The sequence below is a fragment of the Cynoglossus semilaevis genome, chromosome 5 (genome assembly GCF_000523025.1).
Source record: "Cynoglossus semilaevis isolate Cse_v1.0 chromosome 5, Cse_v1.0, whole genome shotgun sequence".
Taxonomy (NCBI): domain Eukaryota; kingdom Metazoa; phylum Chordata; class Actinopteri; order Pleuronectiformes; family Cynoglossidae; genus Cynoglossus; species Cynoglossus semilaevis.
The window spans coordinates 14302388-14320172 of NC_024311.1; the positions used below are offsets into that span (position 1 = coordinate 14302388).

General features: G+C 39.9%; 2 protein-coding genes across 2 annotated transcripts; both read right to left on the reverse strand.

The window, feature by feature from the left end:
• Window positions 1–1252: 1252 nt before the first annotated feature.
• Window positions 1253–10380, reverse strand: def8 (differentially expressed in FDCP 8 homolog). The gene is made up of 12 exons (XM_008310646.2): window positions 10224–10380; window positions 9337–9459; window positions 7605–7699; window positions 7077–7226; window positions 5491–5632; window positions 5117–5281; window positions 4376–4503; window positions 3809–3922; window positions 3264–3344; window positions 2850–2990; window positions 2628–2737; window positions 1253–2401 (listed from the first exon to the last, which is right to left on the reverse strand). The coding sequence occupies exons 2-12, from the start codon at window positions 9443–9445 to the stop codon at window positions 2326–2328; spliced, it is 1311 nt and encodes a 436-aa protein (XP_008308868.1). The 5' UTR covers window positions 9446–9459; window positions 10224–10380; the 3' UTR covers window positions 1253–2325.
• Window positions 10381–14392: 4012 nt separating this feature from the next.
• On the reverse strand, window positions 14393–17548 carry mc1r (melanocortin 1 receptor). The gene has a single exon (XM_008310650.3). It carries the CDS (start codon window positions 16149–16151, stop codon window positions 15135–15137), a length of 1017 nt encoding a protein of 338 aa, XP_008308872.1. The 5' UTR covers window positions 16152–17548; the 3' UTR covers window positions 14393–15134.
• Window positions 17549–17785: the final 237 nt, after the last annotated feature.

Below are 17785 nucleotides of genomic sequence, written 5' to 3' on the forward strand. Positions count from 1 at the left end.
ACATATATATGTATATATAGTATATTAAATTCTATGTCTCCAATCTTTGAAACCAGGATTTCAAGAGAATGACATTACAGTTCTCAGCATGGGGGTTTAGCCGTAAACACCAAACATGTGAATGAAGCGTTAAAATCAATAATGAATAACAGACTGTTCAGATGACAGTGTTTACTTGACTCGTGTATTAAATGCTTCATTCATGTTACTGTTCAATAATGACAGCATTAAAACCCACTCCTCTGGGTAAAAATGTAAGAAGTGAACATTTCTAATCATATACACAGTACGTCGTGTGACTGAGGTCGTCAGAGTTGGCGTCAGAGTTGGTGTCAGAGTTGGCGTCAGAGTTGGTGTCAGAGTTGGTGTCAGAGTTGGCGTCAGAGTTGGTGTCAGAGTTAGCGTCAGAGTTGGTGTCAGAGTTGGCGTCAGAGTTGGTGTCAGAGTTGGCGTCAGAGTTGGTGTGAACTTGGCCTGTTCTGTCTGTGACTTTCCCGAGGTGATTGCAATCAGTAAAATATTGCTGTTGTCATCATCACAGCCACACGATCTGAATACACAAAGATGTTGAGTTTCTGCTCATGTACAGAGCAGTAAATAATAAAAGCTAGATTGAAAGAACCAACTGTGGCCACTGTGAGGCGCTTCACAACGCACAGGGTCAGAATGACACAAGTAAATGGATATGACTGGATTCTATTTTAATGAAGTAAATAAGTAAAAAATAATTCCAGTGTCTCAACGCTGACCAGTACCACATGACCTATGGACAGGTACTGGTCCGCGAACCTGGGGTTGGGAACCCCCAGGTTAGAGGACATTTGTAGCTGCTTGTTGCTGCAAAACAATCCTTTTCACACAGACTAACAGAACCAGAAAACAAAATATATTTTGTTTAATCACACACACATTCACACAGATGATCAGTTTACAGTGATTGATCAACCTCATCCTGCCTGGGTTTTGACTGGGGGGGGGGGTCCAGAGAACTCCTGCACAACATGCAAACTAGTCCATCAGTTACCAGCAGGGATTGAACCAGTGACTTTCTTGCTTTAGGGCCAGAACACTCATCAACACTCAGCCACCATAACCACTCATCATCAAAGGAAAACAAAGGAAACAACAGTAGAACTTCAACATGGCCGCCGGACCGACATCAGTCAACACAGAGAAATACAGAGACTTGATGAAACTCTCAGACTCTACGTAACAGACCAGATCCAAATTCATTGTCCACGACACTAATGCATTTTGGCATTTAATGACTTTATTCATGCTCCACTCCACATGACTTTACAACAGCCGTTTATCAACACTGTGCACCCAGTCCTCCAGACTCAAACGATACAAAATGTCATGCTCAACATTGGACAAAGCACAAACACATGAGGTCACCGTGTACAGTGATGTCACCAGAGTTGTCCTTTTCGTCCTCTGACATGTTGTGCTACATTAAGACTGAAACCTGACAGTTTAGTGCTGTGTGTCCGCCGTCTGTTTCAGTCACACAATGACAATAATATTAACAATAATAATAATAATGAGTATTTGCATCTGTTAGCACAAATAGAGAGAATTCACATTTTTGAAAAAAAAAAAAAACTTTTAGCTCACTTATTCTGAAATGTACCAGGAATGTGCAATTTGTTCAAATAAAGTGTTTTCTGGTTTTTACCATCTGTAAGTACAATGTCAACAACGGCTCAGGGCAAAGACGACTGTGCTGCAATCTAGGACCTAGGACAGTGAAGGCATCGTTAGCTTTTTTTTTCCTGCCTTGACTGGTTATTTTAGCGCCACCTAAAACAGGCAGGTAGCTGTAGAGTAATGTCTCCACAGAAACTGCAGCTCCAGGGTCTGGAAATGTTACAAGGACCTTACGAAAGTTTAATAAACCAACCACTTGGTAGCCTCCAGTAGGGCATGAAAAAAAAAACAAAAAAACAAAGGAAATACTCAGTAATACTCTCAGTAAAATAAAAAGTGCAGTCTTTAACATTTCTCCTCTGGTCCTGGACCTTTAACACTTAAAATAAAAAGACAGATGAGGATTAATGTGCATTTCCTCCACAGTCGTCTTCTCACAAGGTAGTTTATATTTACAGAACACCCACGGGTTAAATCATAATCCTATAAATAAATGTTAGTCTAGCCATGATGTGTGAAGACTTGGTTCTGGATTAATTTTGTTTTGTTTTTTTCTAATACCCTGCTTCATCATGTACCAGGAGACACTTCTGTTCACACAGAAACACAAAACTAACCAAAGGTGCGGTCACACCCAGGATCGTCACCTGGTGTTCTGCAGAGTTACGTCTTCGCTCACACCTCGTCCTGTTTGCGCTCAGTCATCCGGGCACAGCGTGGGCACGTCGTGGAGTTGTCGTAGTAGCAGTCTCTGAAGTCAAACAACAAACAAACATGAAGACACATGACGTAGGGTTTGTCCACAGGTACAACTGAGCATTTCACCCGTGGACACCGTATAAAGCAGTGACCATCAACCTGCAGCTCACGGGCCGAACCTGGCCCACCAAACCTTCCAATCCGGCCCGCGACTGGATTCAAAAATAAACATCAAATAATAACATTAGAAGAAAAAATTGACATTGACTTTGACCCACCTGTGGAAAACGGCCGCACATTCGTGGCAGACGGAGGTGTGACTGTCAAACGGGAAGAGGATGTCGCCCTCCTTACACAGCTCGCACACAAACCCTTTGGCCTGGCAACGCTACACACACGCACAGAAACACAAACAAATAATATTGTCTCTCTTCAAAAAGAGATCGTTAATTTTAATGCCTTCAAACCAGGTAAGTGGTAACAACAAAGTGTGAACTCACCTCACAGTCCAGTTTGATGTGTTTGGCAAAAGTGGTGTGGATCTCAGTGAGGGAGCAGCTGAGGCGGCCGCTGGAGATGTCGATCAGATCCTGTAGTGAGTACATGTCGTCGTTCTCCACAAAGTGCTGCCGATCCTGAAGCTGCAGAGAGAGAACTAAACCGTCAACAGCAGAAATATTCCTAAATGTTCCTCCTTCAATCCCACTGAATCTAAGAGACAACCTCAACAACTTTAACCTTTTTATTTCACTTCTCACAAGTCTGATATTCAAAGTGATTGTAGATTTTCTTGATTCAGGAATAGCTCTTCTCTTCTACCACACGGTGGCACTGATGTGACACCTGATCAACTACTGCAGCAGCAGCTCAGTAACACTGTGCTGTAGATGACAGTAAAGTTGGTCACTGCCGACCTGTAACAGCAGCCGCGCCTCCATCGCTTCTTTACAGGTGATAAAATATGGTTTCATCAGCAGGATGTCCTGACGAAGTTTCTGTGGAGAGAAAAATTGCAGCACCTAATAATTTTTCCTCGTTTTCGGTATTTGTGAAAATACTGTATTATTGTATTTTTCAACTGATGTCTATACAATGACATTTCCACAACTCGGCTTTAAATTTTGCATTAAAATACTTCATGTCTTGCTAAATAAGTTAAACAAAAATGCAGTATTATTTTCTCTGCAGCCTAAAATAGATGCTTCTATCCCAAATACCTGCACTGAAACTAAAGGAGGAAGTATTTCAAATGAAACGGACGAAAACTCTAACAGTTACTGAGGCTCCGTCAAATGTTTAGTCACTTTACTTTGGTTCAAAGATAGAGACCTGAGCTGTAAATAAGGTAAGTTTAAAGTAGGAAACCAATCTGGTCAACAAACACTGTGGTTAATCTGATTCAAATTTTCAGTTTTGAAAACACATGTAAGTTGAATTTATTCATTGTGAACCTTCTCACCCTGATCTCCACTAGTTCTTCCACAAAGTTGAAGAGCAGAGGGTTGATCTCCTTCAGCTTCAACACGGGCCGTGACATCATCAGGGCCAAGTAGCGTAATGAGGAGCGACAGACCTACAAAAAAAATGGAGACACACAGAACGCTGCATGAACTGGACCGGTCTAAACGTCACCTGCTAATCTGACAACGTCAGCCACTGTAACATGCTTCTTTACAACCTAACAAATTAGTCGAATTCTCATTACAATTTTCTGATTAATCTTCAGAGTTTATTGACAAACGAAGGCTGTGCGTGCTGTGATTCACACACACTCACTAAGATTTATCACTGCCGTAATTAAATTCTAAACATAGAGAAACTCTTTAGGAATTTCAAGTAAAAACAAATGTGTCTTTTCAGATGATCTACGGTAAAACCATTAGTTAAACATTTGAAGAATTTAAGAGTCTAATTAGAGGCGTCTCCCTTTCTCCAACACTGACATGAATGTCCCAGCTTTACTTCTTTTAGTGCACACCTGTGGTGAATGTTTTTCATGCTAAAGTGAAAGTTCGTACGTTTTTACCTTGCGCGGTTCAAACTCCCAGTTGTGGATGACACGAGCTGGAACGATGGCCGTGTCATTCCAGTGACACGCGGTGCAGTAATACTGGCCAGTGTAGTCACACTGCCTGGCCTCACTTGGAACGCCCCCTACAACACAAAAGGCACTTAGTCTGGTCCATCAGTCGGTGGTGGCTTAGTGGTTAAGGAAGATGACTTGGGTCTGGAAGGTTTCAGGTTCAAATCCACCCGCTGCCAAGTTGTGTCACAATGACAAGGAGTTCACTTTCCTTTATTTGGGCTAGTTAAGACTAGTTTTTGTTGAGTTTGGTTAAGTAAAAAAAAAAAGTTATTGAATGTTCACTATGGTGATGGGTTAAAAACAGAGGTCACATTTGGTTGTGTGCTGTGTCACAATGACAAGGAGTTCACTTTCCTTTATTTGGGCTAGTTAAGATTAGTTAAGACTAGTTTTTGTTGAATTTGGTTAAGTAAAAAAAAAAAGTTATTTAAGTGGTAAATTTGCATTTCGTAAATTTTCTTTAGAAAGAAAAATGTGGAAGAATGAAGTAAAAAGGAATGAAGGCTGAAGACATCATTTACAGGAAATGAGGAAATGAGTTGGGAAACGTGATACTTGAGATTTGTAGAGATTTGCTGTGTGTGATAATTAGGTAGTGAACCAGATCACATCGACCAGGTCTGCAGGTTTGATTCTGTTTCCTGGATTTTTTTTTTCATTTTTTTTACCATTCATACTCACTCAGTGAAATGGCTGTACGACACTCGGCACAACGATAGTCCTGTTTGTCCAGTCCGATCTCAGGGCAGATGCTGAGTTCGTACTCCGACTGGTGGCTGACCTTTGACCTCACACAGGGCTTTGTGATCAGGTTCATACACTTGCTGTGACAGCGGTAATAACAACCTAGGAGGGGAAAGGAACAAAGTTAACTTTAATAAACTACAATGAATACGGTCTGGATGGTTTCTGTAAAAAAATAAAAATAAAAAAAGGTAAAGAGAAGATTTTAGTTTTGTCACCAAGAGTGACATTTAACCTCGAGCTAACAGTGATGAGAAAAGACCTGCAGTTGTACACCTTAGCTATTCTGATAATACTGGTGAGATCCTCACCTGTGCAGGTGTACCACGTCTGGATCAGGCCCCAGATGATGGCGCTACACTTGTCACACGTCTGTTTCACGCTCTTGCTTTTCTCCTTGGAGAAGCGATGTTCCAGAAGAACCCTTAAGTTAGGTTCATCTTCCTCAGGGTCCTATGAAAAAAAGTATAGAGTAAAATATATATATATAATTTGTGCAGTAGCTTCATATGTAAATGATTTGTAAAAACAAGGTGTATTGTGTGTATTTTAAAGGGAATTACATGGGTTTTTTTTTTACCACACATCCTTATTATTATCCATATTTGCAGACACCATTTGTGTCTGCACTTGTACATGTATGTAATAAAATAAGGGCTGCTCTGAGATAAACAGTTCACAGTAGGATGACACTCAGCTGCTTCACATTATGTGGTTCAACATCACTGTCAAAAACAGAAAAAAAAAAGAAAAAACTAACAGGGAACACTAAGTGATTGGATGCGATTGAATAATGAACATGTGTATGGTTAGTGACATCAATGTGACCTGACTCATGACAATGAGTCAGGTCATAGTGAAAATTCTGGTATTTTTTAAAGTTATTAGTCTGACACTTAGTCATAATTCTGCCCAGAAACTTTCATCAAAAAAGGGAGAGATTTTTACAAAGACAGTGATTTAGAAACAGAAGTTAAAAGTTAGGTGTGACAAATCAATACTAACAACTGCACAGAAGCACACAGACAAACAAGCCTTACATAAAAAAAGTGATTCTTACTTTGTAAGTACAAGAAATATTTCTTTATCACATCACAAAAAATAAACAAGTTCTCTTTACTTCTTTACCAACACAGTATCATCTCTATTTGGCCTCACAGAAACACTGAATGGTGTCACTTGTTCTACCTTCACGTAACAAAGTGAAGGTTGTAACAGAGTCTTTGTAAAGTAGGAACTTTAGCACTAGTTAAAACGAACCGCCCTGTCACGTCCACCAGACTGTGACTTCGGTCTACGATCAGATCATCCAGGGGGCAGCACAGAGCCCTGACAAAAACTAGTATCTGAAGAACTGCTTTTCTGTTTATTGGAACACTGAGTCAAAGACACACATCAGGCTTCAGACACAGTCGTTGCCTTTAATCTTTGCTAATTTTATGAGCAACCGGAGCAGCACCTAATGATTAGAGCAAAGTAAATACAATCTAGACGTAGACTGTCGTGCTGCCCTGCACTTTATGAGGCCGATTTGATGTTAGCCGGGCATCTGATCAGAAGTGGAAGCCTCCACAAACACTCGCTGCGTGTCGAGACGGTAATTTAAGTTTCCACTGTGTGTGAAAACAAGTGTAGCAACAGTGAGTGAATAATAATTCCACTGGAATTATTATTATGTAATGTACACCTAGTTCTGGCCGCGTCTTTAAACGCCTTCATCTTGCTCACCTTCCACTGCCTTATCTTTTGGGGTCACAGGAAAAGCTGGGAGTCATCGGTAATGACTGGGGAAGGGGGAAGTACCAAGTGCACACCCCCACACACACACACACACACAAAGACATAATTGGTGGCAATAAAGTATGGGTCAGTACACCATCACATGATCAGTTCTAACCTTGAGCTCCTGCAGTTTAAGACGAAGGTGTATTAGTTTCACCACCGTGTCCTTTTGTCTCTCCGAATGTTCCGGCAGCTCCAAGATCAGTTTCTTACACTCCTCAATGGCCAGTTTTAGCTGTTCTATGTCAGACGCCACAAAAGAACCCTGACAACAAATTTAAAAAAAAGCAAAATTACAATCAAAACATGTGGCAATACACGATATAGCTGTTTTGCTGTATCTTGGTAAGGGTTCATGTTTGAACAGCTGAGTATCATCAGCAAAAAGGCAAAACAAAATGACAATAATTACAGATATTGCATTTCATTTTCGACCTGTACCACTAGTGTAGAAACTAGTGTAACCTGTACGATCTGTACCACTAGTGTAGAAACTAGTGTAGTTTACACTGGTTGGTTTTTGTGATTGTTTAGTGATATATTTCTGAATATTTAGTGACATCTAATAGTTGGTAGAGGAAGACATTATATTACACTAAAAGAACGAACATACGGAAGGGAACAGAAACAGAGCTTTTCTCACCATGGGCCGAGAGAAGTGATCTTCAGCTAGACCCAGATCCATGGCACGGTCTGTGCTGTTGGTTCTGCTCCCAGAGAACAGCTCAGGTCTGGGTTCTAGAAAACAGCATAAAACAAAACATACATTGCAACTGTTCTTTAAAATAAAATAAAATAAATAGAACACATTCTGTGGTTCCAGTCAAGCTAATTCTACACCGACTGAGTGAATTCCAAATATTCCTGACTCACCGCACAAGACGTCTCAAAGAAGAACAAATGTGAAAATGAAAAACCTGAAGGAATTATAATGACTTTTCTCAGCTCTGCTAATGTGTAACTGAGACAGCTGATGGATGGAACGACCTTTGAAATGTTCTCTCCTGCTGGTCTTGGGATGCTTTAACCTTTTTACAGCAGAGCTCAAAGTCTATTTCGCTGTGAAAGACAAACAGAGTTTTTTGTTTTGCTAATTAAATTTTTAATGTCATTTTTAAAGTGCCTCGGAGCATTGTACTGAAGAGGGGTAAATCTATTATTTAGAGAGTGCTCCTCAGATTGGAATGTACAGTGATGCTAATATATAACATATCAATTTTAAGCTTATTGAACTGACACACACACACATATATATATATATATATATACATACACTATCTTGTTGAGAAGGCAAAGGATAATAATATAATTTGGATTCTTCTTCTTTATGCCTACATTGTTTTCAATACATTCATAACAGTGAACAATCATAACAGACACGCTTCAGTCCAGTGTAACTTAACAGCCAGTTTTTTCATAAATACATTTGCACAGTATAATGGCAAAGAATCTGGGTGTGGCTCAAGAGCCTATGTACTCCATAGTACGCAGTCAACTCAAGTCTTTCTATCAGATACAGTACATCAGTTAAAACAAACAGGTCGAAGAATTATACGAGACAGCAACGACAACAACAACAATTCAGTCAAACAAACATCCTTCTCACCATCGTTGTCAATACCAACAAACACCTCGGCAGCAAACATGAGGACTGACTTCAGCTTCAAGCACCAAATCAACTCAGCTGACAGTGCGTCTGACTGGCTTGCAAATGGACTATGATTGAATATCAACTTCTGTAATTCCTAAATCCTTATAATATAAAAGAGAAGTGATGGTTAAGTGCACTTAAGTGTTTCATTTCCTGTAGTTTTGCACAGCATCATCAACTTCTCTTTGAAAGAGAGTAATGTTGTTAACATGTCCTTTGTCCCTATGGATCACAGTGAGTCAGTAAGGGAGAGTCAAGAGAGGACGTCCAAAAAAAACACATCCTACTACAGCACTGACTGATAAGTTTTGTATTCATTTTTTAAAAATATTTTTATTAAATATTATATAGAGAAAGTATATATATGTATTATATAGTGAGTATTTATTATACATACATACAGTCTATATATTGATTAATTACTTGATATATTTAATATAAAGGTTTTAACGAAGTTAAAATATGTCAATTCATCGTCTCCTCAGATATTAATTTTGTATTTTATTTAGCCTTTTTTTCGATGCTACAGTGTGTCCTCTATAAACAACAGAATGAAAAAATATAGTATTATATAGTGCAGCAGAAAAAAGACCAGTTGCATTTGAGTCAAAAACGCAACTCGACTTTAAAATCAAAAGCATATGCTCCAAATATATTCTCTGAAGGAATCCATATGTCAACCAAACACAAAAGCTGTGACATGTGGAGGTGTGATACACTTTACCATGTCGTGGCGGAGTCTTCCCCCCTTGGGGACCATCTTCTTCGTCACTGCGATCAAAGGGGTTGAGGCGGGTTTGGCGAAAATTAGCAAGTCTCTCACCGTACTCCATTGTACTGTCTACATCTGTGTACAAAATGAGTCTGTTTTATTGAAGTGAGACTGATACTGTAGTACTGACATCAACGTCACCACATGATTCACAAGTACTCAAAAAGTACAAGAGCAGAGTGAGAAAACTGATTTTTTTTTTCCAAGATATCTGGCAACCAGCACAAATTTGGAAGGTTTCAAACAATTAATGTATGTTCTTGTTTTTTTTATTTATAAAAGCAGTAATGGGACAAAATTAAACTCATTTATGTGTTTGTGAAAACAAACAAACGAAACAAATAAAAGAAAAGAAAATATTTCTGGCATCGTGGGTTTCAAATATTTGACTATTATTGTTTCATGTTGTTGTAAATGTTGTTATCAACATTGTTGTTAGCAATAATATCATTAACATATAATAATTAGGGACATAATTGTAATCAGGAAGTAATTTCGAATTAGAAACGACACTAATAAGGGCTATTAACGGTATGACTTGTCAAAAATGTGTGAAGAAACGATGTACAGTCACGTCATTAACACACCATGGTAGGTGTAGCATGTCCGTTTATTTTTCGTCACAAATATAAAACATAATAATGCCAAAATGCACATGTCATCACATCAATGAGCGCTAACCCTACAAGAAGAAATGCTCGACCTCCTCATCAATTAACATGGGGATGTCAACAGAGAGCTAATGCTAACGGGTCCATTAGCACTAGAACCACTGCAGCTCTCAGTAGTTTTTAGGCATGTTCGAGCTAAATGCCACGTCGGTGTTTTAGTAAACTTACCCCGCTGTTGACCTAATTCACCATGATGGAAATTCTGACCTTTGACTGAAATTAATATTTCAGTTTAAGACAAGAACTTCCTCCTTGTTGTTTGTATCTATCACCCACAGCGACATCACAGGGTTAAAAAAAAGTGTCAAGTCACCGCATGTTATTATATTCATTTCCGCTCATGACTTTCAAATTAAAAGGATGCTTGAGAAAAATGAAAGGGTAGAAACAGAGATAGCGAAGTAAAAAAAGAAAAAGAAAATAAAAAAACCCAGTAATGTAAAAATTGGAGCGTTGAAGCAATATAACAAAATGTCAGGCAGGCGATTAAGTGACAAGACGAAGAAAGATAGCAGCTGAAAAAAAACAAAACTTTACTGATGCTTTTATTTGTGAAAATTATGGACTGTATTTGTTTTCTCTGCAAATGGGTACGAATTTGATTCACAGGTCAGGCCAAAATCCTGGGTCTGATAGCCAGCTGCAACGATATGATGTACCTTAGAAACAAGACTGGCTTAGATTTGAAGAGCTTTATTTTAAGTCGTTCTCTTTTGCACAATTTGTACCAAACCATGTTCTAATTCAAGCTGTCAATGTCACTCAGCTGAGTGTATTTTCGTCTGGCTGCAGGGGAACTTTGGCGCTTTACTGCCACCTATCTTTTTTAAAATACCTTTTATGTATGTGACGAATAACTCAAAATGAACACAATAAATATCCAGTCCTGTTTCTTTTTTTTTTTCTTCTTCTTTCCATTCCCTTAAAAGGTACTACACGGTCACGCATAAAGCGAGGTTCATTACAGCACGTGGCCTTTTCTTGTCTTAACAATCCTACCATTCAACAAGTTTGCTTTTGTTTCAGTGATCTATTTCTGTCCATCCCTGAGGGTCAGTGGACCTGGCTGTGGCCTGTGTCACCGTGACTTGAATATGTGTTGTTTGTACAGCAACCGTTTAAAAGTGTCTTGGCTTTAAACAGAGCTGCTTTGTGCAGATAGATGAAGGAGGAAGTCACGCTACCTAACTATAAACATGACTCTCCCTTAGAAGTATTTACACTGTGGTCAATCTCTGTGCCTATTAGTAACACTGATGCTCTATTGATTTATCTCTATATCTATTTTCCCTGTGTAACCTTTGAACAATAAATGACTTCAATAGGATTTCCGGGGGTAGGAATTAAAGACATTTATTATAATAATAATGTTTTTAATAATAATATAATTTTTATAATAATATTCTAATAACAATGTTATGAAAGTGTAAACTGTTACAGAAGTTTTGCAAATGTGAAGGCGAAAAAATATATAGATTTTTATTTACATTGTTAAAAGGTAATTTAACTTATTGAAGAGAGAACTTAAGGTGAACAGAATGAAATAAAAATGTCAAACGCCAATGTCAATTTGAAATAGCCATAATAGCATAAAGTGAGGCACTAAATGAAATATAACAAAAAAAGTAAAATTTAAATACAGAATAGAAAATGTAAGAGGGGAAGTATGAAAATGTGACAATTTTTTTTAAAAATAGAAAAAAAGGAAGAAAAAACACCCAAGAAATATAAAGATAAAAATAAAGACAAAAAGTCTTTAGAAAGAAAAGGTGAAAAGTCAGGATCACAAATACTTTACAGTATCAATCCCTGGGGGAAATGTTTATTGTTACGATTGCATTTCAACAAGAAAAGACAAATGTAAAAATCTTCCTCATTAATTAAACCTTTTGGAAGACATTTACCAAAAGTAAGTTCAATTATGAAATACTCACAAAATTGCTACAAGTATTAAAGTTTAAAAATAATTATTAAATATTTCACAGTAAAATAATTCTCCATTTGTCACCACCTAAAATTTTGTAAGAAATAGTATAAAAGTTAACATCAAATTAATAAGTTATAACACACAGTTTATTTAGTGCTGATACTTTATCATGAATAAAAAGGTTTGTCTTTGAAGAAATAAAAATTGTAGCCGACGAATGCTGTAAATTTTTTTTTTTTTTTTAAATAGCTGAAATTATCTTCAGTCAACGTCTGCACTGGTGTCATGGGTCGGTTCGACTGCTTTTATACATTTAGTTTAATGACACTACACGTCACGATGCACTGCATGGTCTTAGTGTTTTTGCACATATGTCATTGAACATACAGTAACTACAACTGCGATATTATTTATTATTATACATATATATATTATATTATATTATATTATTATTCCTGGGTCATAGAACATGGAACGACTTGGTTTGGTGCACCACTGTAAAGGTCACTTTTGTAGCTGTAACCCAGGTGCTAAAAAGTAGCAGAAAGGTGGAAAATATGAAATCGTGAATTCAATTGTACATGTCATAAAATGATTATTAGCAGTGACTTTGATGAGGCAGAAAGTAAAGATTTGTAAAGCAGTAATTTGTTTTAGTTCAGGTGCATTACAGTGACTCAAGCGTCTGGAACCGTGGACAGCAATTAGTTCTTTTCTGACATATGGTGGCGCTGCTAACGTCCAACAACAACAGCAGTGACTCAGTAAAATGGCGGATATTTATCATCTCTGTTGTTGGGCCACATTCTTTCAGGTTCAGTCAATGTCATCATCCATCTTCATCTCAGTCTCGGCCATCTTTTCTTTTCTTTTCTTTTTTTCCATCTTTTTCTTCTTCTATTTCATCTCTAAAATTACCTTTCTTCTTCTTCTAATTCTCCTCCTCCTCCTCGTTCTCCTCCGTCTTCTTAACAGTGATAATAATCATAACATATTTGAACTACGGGCGTCTTTCAAGGACTCTCAATGTCACGGTACACAAATACACATCAAATGGAAATTAAACAAACAATAAAATGTGAAAGACAAAAAAAATAGCAGGAAAGACAGGTTTAAATAAGAACATACAGTGAAGTTGACGATGTGTGAGGTGATGAAGGAGCGAACACGTGCAGCCGTCGTCGGGAAACGAGGGCGAGCCGAGGCTCCTGCTTCTTCCTCCCGTCCTCGTTGTCTCTAAATTTCTTTTTTTTTTTTGTCTCGACTGGATTCTTCAACCAGAGAAAACCACAAACAAAGTCACAGCACAGACACAGAGACAGTAAAGTTTTGGTAGTTTTTAAATGTTTTATTTCATATGATTACACACAGTATATAACATTTGTCCATTTTACAACAGCTGTACCATGGTGTTCAGTTCTGAACTGTACAGTAACACTAGTCTGTTATTATAACAACAACAACAACAGCAACAACAACAACCTCTCTCGGTGGTTTCACAGTTTTTTAAAAGTTGGGGCTGACTACGTACTTGTTTAAAAACAGCTCTGAGAAATACAGAGCTGAGGATAATATTTTATACATATATAATACATTTTTTTCTTATGGTTAATTTACAGATGTTTTTTTTAGTTTGTAAAGTCAGTTTCTGTCCTTTTATCGTCCCACGGTGGGGAACACTGAAGCCCAAATCTTTTATTTGATTTTCAGCGTTCATGGCTTCACGGTGTACACCAGCTATTGGTAGCTTTATGTTTTTAGACGATTGTAATTTAGTCTGAAACTAAAGTGTTCTTCTTTCAATTTCTAACATCAGTCTGTGACATTTTCTCATAAAACTTCCCTGTTTTCATAAAGATTTTACCTCATGTTTTTACACCTAGCCTTTTATAAGATAACATTTTAAACGACCACCTTCAAAACTCGACTTGCTTTAAAATCTCTGTAATCCCAGCCATTCTTATCCAACACTGTCTGAAAACCAATCATTAAAAAAAAAAAAAAAAAACAATTTTACTCTAAAATGCACAAAATCACCATTTGACCTTTGGCCTCGTGTTCCTGCCGAGTCATCAGAGTCATCATCAGCTGTGTTTGTTGAACGGCTAATTTCCACTTAACGACCGTGGGCCTTTAAAATAACATTTTTAGCATCTATCCTAACATTTTACTTCACATTTAAATCAATTTCACGCTCACGTCTCACAAAAAGGGTCCAGTGTTTCAGCAGCGCTTCTTTCTCCTCACAGCTAAATACCAACAAGTCGTAATATGACTTATATTAATTCGTTAAAGTGCATGGACTTCACTATAACAACCGTATTATTTAAAGGTTTTCATTTACAGCAGAAAGCTGCAGGGTTTTTGTTTTTCTCTGTGTTTCTTGTCCATATAATTTTTCATGTTTTGACAGAGATCTACACGTGAAAACGCAGGGCCACATTCCTGACTAGCTTCCACAGGCGGGATGTAATTTAGCCTAAAACATTTTGGTGAGTCATCGGAACGCCAACAGGGCTGAAGACGAAGCACGGATCTTTCACTACAGCCTGGAATTTTAGTCATGTTTTCGGCCGTTAGCTCACACACAGCATGTTGTCGTTGTGCTTACCTCAGACTTCTGCCAGACCAGAGGAAAAAAATATAATTTTTCATGGGTCATAGTCATAGGTATTGTCAGATGACTGAAAAAAAAAATTAAAGCCGACTGGAGGACATATTATTTGGTCCAAATTGATGCCCGCAATCCTCATTTTCAGACGTTGAAAACATTTTTTGTTTGTATTTTTTACAGACCTGACAAAAAAAACTAAACCGACGTCAAAATAAGGTGCTAGGACTTTTTGGACAATTAAACTCATATAGTTCATTATTATGAAAAGCTTAGGGGAGAAAAATGCAGAAAGTGTCTGTGTTCGTCTCGGTCTCGGTCTCGGTCTTTGGTTGGACTGATCTGAACACAGCAGCTATATACAAACATACAAAAGTTTCAGGACAATTTTGTAAACGTTTTGAAATGACCCACGGCATTTAACTGTGTACAGTAACAGCCCACAGTCACGGGAGCCAGGCCGGCACGGTCAGAAGTCACTATCACATGCACAGCCCATGCATTGTCTTTTGTACAGTGTCACGCATCAGCTGCGAACCCGTCACACGCCGAAGTACCAGGAGCACAGCACCAGCTCCCGCAGGGTCTTCCGCAGCTCCTGACTCCGGTACGCGTAAATGAGCGGGTCGATGAGAGAGTTGCAGATGATGAGGATGAGGAAGAGGTTGAAGTTCCTGAAGAAACAGTTGCAGACGGTGCTGGTGGGGCAGGTGAGGATGAGGATGAGGTGAAGGAAGAAGGGGCCCCAGCACAAAATGAACACCCCCAGCAGGATGGTGAGGGTAATGGCACCCTTCATGCTGGTGGTCTGACGCCGGCTCTTGTTAAAAGCCATGATGCGCCGTGAGTGGATGTGCGCCAGCAGGAACATGTGCAGGTAGAGCACGGCGTTGAAGATGAGCGTGATGAAGAAGAAGGTGACCAGGCAGACGATGACGGCGTTGTCGGTGTGGTAGACGATGAAGAGGATGCTGGCGGTGATGCTCGCCAGCCACACCACCGCGATGATGGTGACGGCGCGCTGCGTGGTCATAATGCTGTGGTAGCGCAGCGCGTAGAAGATGGTGATGTAGCGGTCCGCGGCGATGGTGCAGAGGAAGGAGAGCGACGACACCACGGAGCTGCATATCATCACGTCGATGACGTTGTCCAGGTGTCGCAGCATACCTGGGTGCAGGTCCAGGAGCCCGTGGTCGTGGAGCAGCATGAAGATGGTCTCCACCACGTTGCTGACGCTGACCAGCGTGTCCGACACGGCCAGGCAGCAGATGAAGTAGTACATGGGCGAGTGCAGGTTGCGGTTCTTGATGATGGCCAGGATCACCAGGATGTTCTCCACCAGGCTGATCAGCCCCAGCGCCAGGAAGAGCTCCTGCGGGATGCGCACCTGCACGCAGCCCAGATAGTGTCGCTCGCCGCCTGAGGAGTTGGTGTCATTCTCCTCGAAGATGTCGAGGTGTGGGTTGAACTCCATGTGGAGGATGGAGGGGAAATGATGGGACCCGTTGGTCCTATCCATGTCCATGTCCATGTCCAGGTTGGTCTCTGACATGCGCATTCTGACTTTATCGGCCCTGATGTGTAAAGGTTGAAGTGTCGCCAGCTGCAGACCGAGCTCTGCTTAGTTGTTCATCAGGTCGAGTCCAGTTGAGTGATAAAAAACCAAAGAGCGCAGGAGAAAATTGATGTGGTCAACAACTGAAATAGTCCACTTTCCTTCAACGCATCCGACCTGTCCGTCCACTTGTTGGCCCATCAGACAAACTCAGTCAAATCCCGACTTCTCAGCGTGTGAGCGTGGACCAGCAGCCCTCAGAGGGTCTTGTGAAGCCGCCTCAGAGTGGAGAACTGTGAGCTTTTTGACTGTTTTCTCAGACTGATGCTGAACTCATCAGAAAGACTCCGGGCGACTCCGCCTCTCATGCAGAAGTCAGCTGCTGGGCTGCACCAAAAAGAAAATAACAACAGGACTGTTTTTTTTTTTTCTTCAACCGCCACAGGTCCCTGTGTTCATGTTAGAGCTGTCTGTCTGACATGACTACTCAGATGAATGGCCCATACTGTGCTCAGTGGCTTGAACTGATTTGACCAAAAAGAGGACATTTTTATGGATCATGTGGTCAGGTTACAGGGTTGTGGACCTCATCTTTAATGAGACCTATTTTACAGAGCATTGACCCTCAGGACCTTGGGCTACATCTGTTTACTTCGAGAAAAAAAAAACAACAGAAGAACTTTTCAGAGATATTTGGCCGTCGTGTAATTGGACGTGTTCCGCTGTCGGAATCAGATAGAAAGAAGTTAAATAAACGTTTTTCCATGGAAGCAAAACAGATGCTAGTTCACACGTGTTAACGACCACTCGAGGCTAGCTAACGTGTCCATTCGGGGCCTGTTATGAAACTCGGGCTACGTTGATATAAAACAATGATTGCCAAAAAACTGGACAGTGAAGATGAAGTAAAATGAAAAATTAGAACGTCACAGAACTGCAGTTCTGAGTGGTTCGTAACTGTTCTCAGGGACGCACGGTGGCGTACGCCCTGCCCAGCTCTGCACGTACGAACACAAACAACCATTCACACTAACCATCAAACCTACGGCTTATTCAGAGTGAACACTTTTTCACGTCCGATACCAATACTGATACCGTAGATACTGCGACTTCCAGCATTTGTCGATATCAATCCGATACCTTTTTTTTGCAGAGAAATTGATAAGAACATTTGGGCTCAGGTATCGGATCGGACAAGCTTTTTCAAATGTTCGATCCTGAAATTTTGATCAATATCGAGCCGATACCGATCCTGAGTATCCGATGGAGCTAACCCTCGTTAATACGACTTCACTGTCCCATGTGAGCTCTGACTGAAGTAACTCAGAGTACAAGTCAGTGTTGGACATTCTAACCGTCATTAAGTCATTACCTGATAATGAAAGGAAACAACGGTGTCAATATGTTCTTTCAGTCTATGATCCCAAAGGCCGATCGTACCGGCTTCACCAGGTATAATTTAAGTGTTTGTCTTTGAGGACACAGAGGCAGCCATGAGGCCTGAACGCCCCCGAGTAGAAAAGCAGGTAAGATGAAAGTCCACCGCTGCACATATTACTGCAGGGACCTGAACTGTTTCGTACCTCTCCCTGGAAATGTAGCTGAGCCGGTTCCTCTGCACCTGACTCTGAGGACCT